We start from the raw sequence: 7,539 nt of genomic DNA, 5'->3' as shown, positions 1-7,539 counted from the left end.
AAACTAGAGTATCTTGGATCTGTTAACCTCTTTATTACACAGAATGCAACGACTGACTAATTACTTACACACAAATGACAGCCATATTAAAGTATGCTTATCTTCGCACAAATGTTGTAAAAGTATGGGTTTCCAAATGCGCTTTCATTTCCAGGGAGTATAGCTAGAATATTATTTAATGATTAAAACATCGTTCAAGTGCCATAGTAAACAGAGGGAGGCAGGGAGCAACGGTTCTTGGTTTACGGGAGGTCGACTCACCCTTGGTCGTCAAAATTGTGTAGCGAGGACACCCTCCAGCGTAATCCAAATTTGATGCATTACATGGGACCAGACAAGAAAAACGTCTCGTTGCGCAGACATAAATCGTTGCCCTCTTCCTTAACGCAAGGGGGCAGTGTGGAGCCTACTTCGGAACTGGCGCTAGTATCTGCATAGCTCCCACTGCAGAAGGGACAGCATATGTGTCACTAGCATTTTCCAGAAGAGGGATTTATGGCGTTCGGGACACAACCAACTCAGTTTGTTTATTTTCTATGAATGATAGTGTCGTCAGTGCCACCGGCAAGGTCTGGACGTAAGATGGCATCTTGAGAAACTGGCTGACGTGGTCTCGTACTCGAAATGACGCATGTTTTTCTGCCCAGTTAGCTAATAATCGGGATAATAAGTTATATATTTTTTCTCCACGGTGCTCCAGCTAGCTTAGCTGGCTAGCGGGCTAGCTTTCAGCATTTTAAATCCTTGTCACAAGATAGGCCAGGCTACTGTTGGAGGAATTAGCCGACATCACCGGTAAGGTATGGATTTCCACTGTTCATGTAACTTTGTTTGAAACAGTAGTTCCTTAGCAAGCTAAATGTAGTAGGGTCCCCTTTGTTCGTTGCGGATGAAGTTGGTTTAACTCTAGCTAGTTGACCCAGATAAAGTTTTTGTTCTAGGCTAGCTGTGCCTTTCAACTGAACCAGTTTATCCTCGCAGAGCGATTTGCTTTGAAAGCAGACAGATAGTTTGAAGGCGACTCTTGGTATAGCGATCTAGATAAGACACATCATACCAACTGTCAAAACTGAGACCTCATCAGAATGACAACTTGTCAATAACGTTTGTCGTATGTTTCTGACATCGATTTGCTATTGGCTGTTTAACAAAGTACTAAACTAGGCTATACTCCATTGGGCAAATGATTAGTCGGTTGTGCAATGTGTTTTTCTTATTGGCCCGCTTAGCTTAGTCATCATCTGTAGGTTAGCGGGTTGTGAAGTTGATTTGAGGATACTTGGCCAGACAGTTCAGTTTTAAGGAAGTGGCATCAGTCGGCTAGTTGGCTCATGGTTGGAAATGTTGCATGCATTAATCTCATTCAGAAAATACGAAGATGTCCACTGCAGAGGTGCGTTATTTGGTCCATTGTTTGCTTGTATCTGAAGTTTGTAGGGCTCCAGAAAGTCATGTATTGTATTGGGGTCAGTGGAACAGTTTACAGCTGGAGGGGCCTGTTGGTATTGCATCAGTACAAGTTAGTCTGGGAACGTGCCTGTTCTTTGGACCTAGGGCCAAAGGTTCAGCAAGAGACGGTTGATACACTAAGGTATCTTTGGTTCAGTTTTGGGTGCTGTTTGACGGTGTGTGTGTGTATTTCTCCATAGAGGATATGGACAACTCGGCGTTCTGCAACGACAACTACAACAGCGGGACTAGTGACGACGATATGGTGGATATCAGCGGGGCTACCTTGGATTTCACCGAGGATGTACCCCCTATCGAGCGGGACCACTTTGGCGCAGGTAGGGCAGAATTACACTGAAACGGACGTCAACTGTGGGGCCTTATTTAATGTGTCAATATATTCTCAAACGGAACTAGTTTGTCAAGTTCACTTCAAAGATTGTAGGCAAGACGTTTCCTTAAGCGTTACACAGTCACGAGAAGATCTAACGACCTGGCTATGTTTTTTTTACGCATCAGTATCTGGCTTTTGATTTGAAGCATTATAACATCAACGGTTGGCCTTCTTGTTGTTGTTTTGTTGTTGTTGTTCAGTTCAAAACTGCAAAATGGTTAAGGTTACTTAACAGACACAGTAATCCAAAACCATGCACGTACATCATCACAATAACAACAAACAACAAACACTTTAAGTAGAACAAAATATAAAACAAATGTTGATTTAGGAAAGTTGAATCTTACATTTATATTTATGTCCAATGAGGGCAATTTAGTAACATGATGAGGAAGAAACATATGATGTAATGGCATCGGATGGGTGCCCTGCTGTCTACTAAAGTAAACACTAAAGTGCATTTTATGACTCGGAGGTATGCCAGTTATGATTTTACACCCTTTGTAAAACTCAATGAATATGTGCAAAGAATTCAGTCGCTAGAGCCACGCTATGCAATGTTTCGCATGGACATATTGTGTGTGTGTGTGTGTGTGTGTGTGTGTGTGTGTGTGTGTGTGTGTGTGTGTGTGTGTGTGTGTGTGTGTGTGTGTGTGTGTGTGTGTGTGTGTGTGTGTGTGTGTGTGTGTGTGTGTGAGAGAGAGTGTGTGTGCGCGCCTGGCCTGACCCTTCCCTTTCCCTTCTGTACTTTCATACATAAACACAGTGTTGTAACTTTCACTTCCCCCTCCCTTCCCGATCACCCTGTCCCACTTTTCTTGCTAAAGTTGCTGGACAAGACATTATGTTGTGATGTTCTGTGTCTCTGCCATTTTGTTTGGTATCAACAACGGGATCTTGTAATTATGCACAATAGCATTGTGCAGGAGCTGAGTTGGTGTGTGTGTGTGTGAGTAGATGGTTGGTGAACAAAACCCCTCCAACTTCCCCCTCAGTTTCCTGTATTTCCTCCCCTTTTCCTCCCTACAGCTACGCTTAAGGAACACGCCAACATTTTGGGAAATTACCTAATTTGGGAATAAGAGGATATATACCCCTCTCGATGTGTGCAATAACCCAGTCAGACACTATTAGCCTAGCTTAGCATAGTTTACTGAAAGTACTAGGTTGGACCAGTTAGCCTATAGTTCCCTTTTAGCTATCGGCTAACTGGTCTAACCACTTCTAAAATATATATTTTGTTTTCTCTCGCGGCAGAACACTGTTTACTATGAGGATATCTCATGAAACACTGCCATTATATTAAGCATACACCCACAACATGCGTGACATCCCAGCTGAGATTGTCCATGTAGACGCAATATTGTCAGTAGACGTCTGCCACCTAGCAACGGGCTCAGTCCACGCATGGTAAACTAATGCTGATTGGTGTGTGTGTGTGTGTGTGTGTGTGTGTGTGTGTGTGTGTGTGTGTGTGTGTGTGTGTGTGTGTGTGTGTGTGTGTGTGTGTGTGTGTGTGTGTGTGTGTGTGTGTGTGTGTGTGTGTGTGTGTGTGTGTGTGTGTGTGTGTGTGTGTGTGTGTGTGTGCGTGTGTGTGTGATGATCTTATGTGTTTGTGTGTGTGTGTGTGTGTGTGTGAGAGTGTGTGTGCGTGTGTGTGTGCGATGATCTTATGTGTTTGTGTGTGTTAATGAAGGAAGTGTGTGTGGGTTTAGTGCCTGTGCACACCTGGTGTTGTTGCTTGTGGTTGCTGTGGCATGCTTTTAGCTGGTGCGGATGCACACTGCTGCTGCTCCTGCCACTGACACTGCAGCAGCCTCTGCCATTAGTATGCTGCATGGCTACAGACCTGAGGCAAGAGAGAGATGGATAGAGAGGGAGAGAGATGGATGGATGGATGGATGGATGGATGGGATAGAGAGAGAGAGAGAGATGGATAGAGATAGAGAAAGGAAATATATAGTTGTTTATGGTGGGAGAGTCACACCATAAGGGGCAAATTGTTTTGGAAATGAAAGAAGTGTGGTTGGTTGACCGTCAGACAAGCGATGGGGAGAGGAACTGAGTGCCGTTTGTGGAACCAGCTCCCAGAATAGCGAGGAAAGGAAGTGACAGGCGACCCAGGAAGGACACCAATGCACGCGCTCTGCCCCTCTCTCATACTCATCTCCTTACCTCTTTTTCTCTCCTCGCACCATCTCTCTTTCTCTGTACATCTTCCATTCCTCCACTCTCTCTCCTTCCCTCCTCCTCTCTTTCTATTGCACTCTTTCACCTCTCTCTCTTTCTCTTTCTCTCTCTCTCTCTCTCTCTCTCTCTCTCTCTCTCTCTCTCTGTCCCCCTCTGATAGTAAATTTATAGACATAGTTCCAGTGGAATGCTGTTGCCAGGACTGGTTGAGCATGACTCAGATCAGACCTAGTTCCCAGTTCATGTGTCTTATTTTCCCTTCTGTCTCAGTCCCGCGCTCTTTCTCTCTCTCTTACACACACACACACACACACACACACACACACACATCTTCCCTGCTCCTGTCTTTCTGTCACTCTATTTCACTCTATGTCTCTCTCTCTCTCTCTCTATCTCTCTCTCTCTCTCTCTCTCTCTCTCTCTCTCTCTCTATCTCTCTCTCTCTCTCTCTCTCTCTCTCTCATGGTTCCAGCAGTGGAATGCTGTAGCCAGCACAGAGTCGAGTGTGCATCTAATCAGATCTAGCTCTATGTCCGTGTCTGTCCTCGGCCTGTCAGGCTGCCTGCGTGTGATTGGATTACAGACCAGCAGGAGATCATGTGATCAGATGTCAGTTGGAGCCAGCAGGTCATCTGCCTTGCCATGAGGAGGGAGGGAGGGAGAGAGAGAGAGAGAGAAAGAGAGAGAAAGAGAGAGAGAGTGAGTCCATCCGTTGGTCTCTCTGTCCACTGGGCCCAGTTGTGGCCTTGTTCACAGTTGCATATGGGTCAGAGTGTTCTGAGTGTGTGGAGCATCCTTCAAAGATCCTCTGAACATCCAGCAAGGACAGTGAAATCACGGCCATGTGGTCAGATATGAGGAGGAGTCCGTATGGACATCACAGTCCTCATCTGATAGTGTCAGTGTCAATGTCCATTAATAACAAACAGGTGTGAGGAGGAATTCAATGACCTTTAACCTTTAGTGTGCTGGGGAAGTTATGAAATTGATACTGTAAATCCCATTTTCCAGGCCTGGTGAAATCATGAAATTCAGCCATGTCATGATATTTCATTTCCTTAGACCAGGGATGTAGGTCAAAGATAGTGCATTACTTGTCGGAATTCGATCGCTTCCTTCATGGATGAAGAATGGTAGGGGAGATTTTATCCAAACTTGAATTTCAAGCATCCAAAGTCACATTTTAGAATTAGCCTCAAGTAAGCAATTTTGTATCTTGAATAGATGAAGGCGTTTGTGTGTGTGCGTGTGTGTCTGTGTGTGTGTGTGTTTTGCAAACAATAGAGTTATTTTTTGAGGGTGTGTACTGATTGGAAAGATGAAAGATATGGAGCGATTCGCAGAATTGTGTGTTCACAGGAATCTCACCTCTAGGCCTTTGTGTATCCCCATGCTGTGTCCCTCTCCTTCGGTTGCCACAGACCTGCACCTCCTTGCAACTGCTGGACAGTGTCAGACAAAATTTGAGTCTTACTGTTGTACTGTATGTGTCTATATGTTTGTGTTTGTGTTTGTGTTTGCCGGTGTCACGTCCTGTTGTGACACACACTTCTCTGCATACTTCTGTGTGTGTATGTGTGTGTGTGTGTGTGTGTGTGTGTATGTATGTGTGCATGTATGTGGAGTTTTTGTTTTGCATTTACCCAACTACCCCACAGCAATTTCACTTTCGCAGTATTTTTTTTTTTTTGTCGGCGGTCTAGGCTGAAGTGCAGAGAGTTCCACTTCTTGGACTACCATTGAGGATAGATCCTCTTTCACATATAAAGAAGATGTGTGTGGTTATGGTGATGCCAAACAAACTCAGCCCAGGCCCCAGAGAACGGGATTGGATTCTGTTCAGTTTACTGCTGTCACAGATAGAATGGTCAGATAGTCCAAAATGTATATCCTTAATCATTCACAGCTGTACATTTTGTAATAAAATGTGTTTTTAAGGGCTGTTCACACCAAGAACGATAACGATAACGATAACTATAAATAAATATCGCTCTCGTTAATATGAATGACAATGTTCACACACAAACTATAACGATAACGACATGAAGAACGATATCGTTGCTGATCACTTTCAGAGCGATTTTGAGAGCGATAAAAAGCTAACAGCCAATCAGAACCCAAAACATTCTAGCCATCACATTCACTAACATGAGGAGGGAATGTTCTTATCGTTGGCCAGTGTGGATGCTTTTATCGTTATGGTTATAGTTATCGTTATCGTTATCCTTCTTGGTGTGAACGGCCCTTTATTCAGAGGTTGGTTCTCTACAGTTATGATTAAAAAAAAACAAAAAAAACAAAACAATCAACAACATGTTGGAATCCGCAGTAATGAAATTATTGTGTAATGGCCAGAGCTCGGGCTACATTAAGTGTTCTTCCTAGCATGTCATCACTCAGAACAGTACATGTAGGTCTGACTTCAGGTCAAATCAGTAGTCAGTCGGTCAGTGAGGCAGTCAGTGTAATGACTTTGCAGTGTGTGTGTGTGTGTGTGTGTGTATGATTAAGTATTCTCCAGGTCAGTGCAATGCGTCTGTTGAGCAGGCCTTCATGTAAGCACAGGAAGTGAGCTCGTCTGATACTGGGGTCAGATGTCAGGTTTCCATGGTCACGGTCACACATGGGAGACCTTGGATGTCTTTCCCAGGAAGCCCAGCCTACGCACACACACACTCTCTCACACACACACTCTCTCTCACACACACACACTTACACGCTCTCTCACACACAAACACTCTTAGTTGTACAGTACTCTTAGTTGCACTCTTAGTTTTAGCAAAACAAACCGTCCGTACAGGTTGTCTTTGCCAAGACTTTTCGTGTAATGCTCCAATGCCAAGTGTTTCCCAGAAGCATGTGGGGAGCCCCCCCACTGTCCCCTCTCTGGCCTCGGCTCTGGCGCAGATCCGGTGTGAGTCCGGCGCAGATCCGGTGTGGGTCTGGAGTGGTTCTGGTCGTGTCGTCCACAGCTAGTGAAGAGAAATAGAGCAAGATGATGCTGCTGCACTCTCTTTCTCGTCTACTCCTCGCTCTCTCTCTCTCTATCTTTCTCTCTCTTTCTCTTTCTCTCTCTCTCATCTACTCCTCTCTCTCTCCTATCTCTCTCTCTCTCTCTCGCTCGCTTTTTGTCGTACTTTAGTTCTGTTTTTAAAGTGGTGCTTACGATATGATATGCCAGTCATGTTTCACACGGCTGTTCAGCTGGCATGCAGGGGGTCGTCAGGTTCAAATGGCTGAAGTAAGGGGAATTAAATCAAATAAGACCACTCTCTCACTCACATTCTCACATTCACACACACACACACACACACACACACACACAAGCACACACTTCTTGTATGTGGCTGCATGGTTCCCTGTATATTTGTTGTTCTGATGTACAGTTCTCACATTTTGAATGGCATGTAGTTCTGCTTTGTCACAGGTTGCTCACTGTAGCACAAATACTTTCTCAGTGTCTTCACAGAAAGCACTCGTTTCATTCTATTTTCACTCTTTTTTTC

The 7,539-nt window shown here is 44.5% G+C and overlaps 1 protein-coding gene across 3 annotated transcripts in view; it reads left to right on the top strand.

Moving 5' to 3' along the window:
- Positions 1-449: 449 nt before the first annotated feature.
- Positions 450-7,539, top strand: part of clcn5b (chloride channel, voltage-sensitive 5b) — a gene marked incomplete at its 3' end in the record, with an annotated part of 41,806 nt that continues 34,716 nt past the window's right edge. Inside the window, 2 exon segments of one of the 3 annotated variants that reach the window (XM_062517089.1) lie at positions 450-795; positions 1,650-1,787. In XM_062517089.1, the coding sequence (XP_062373073.1) occupies positions 1,655-1,787 (133 nt within the window). 3 annotated transcript variants of the gene reach the window in all.

Source organism: Sardina pilchardus, chromosome 16 (assembly GCF_963854185.1).
Source record: "Sardina pilchardus chromosome 16, fSarPil1.1, whole genome shotgun sequence".
Classification (NCBI taxonomy): domain Eukaryota; kingdom Metazoa; phylum Chordata; class Actinopteri; order Clupeiformes; family Clupeidae; genus Sardina; species Sardina pilchardus.
The sequence above is the reverse complement of the archived record's forward strand: the minus strand, read 5'-3'. Positions and strand labels throughout refer to the sequence as shown.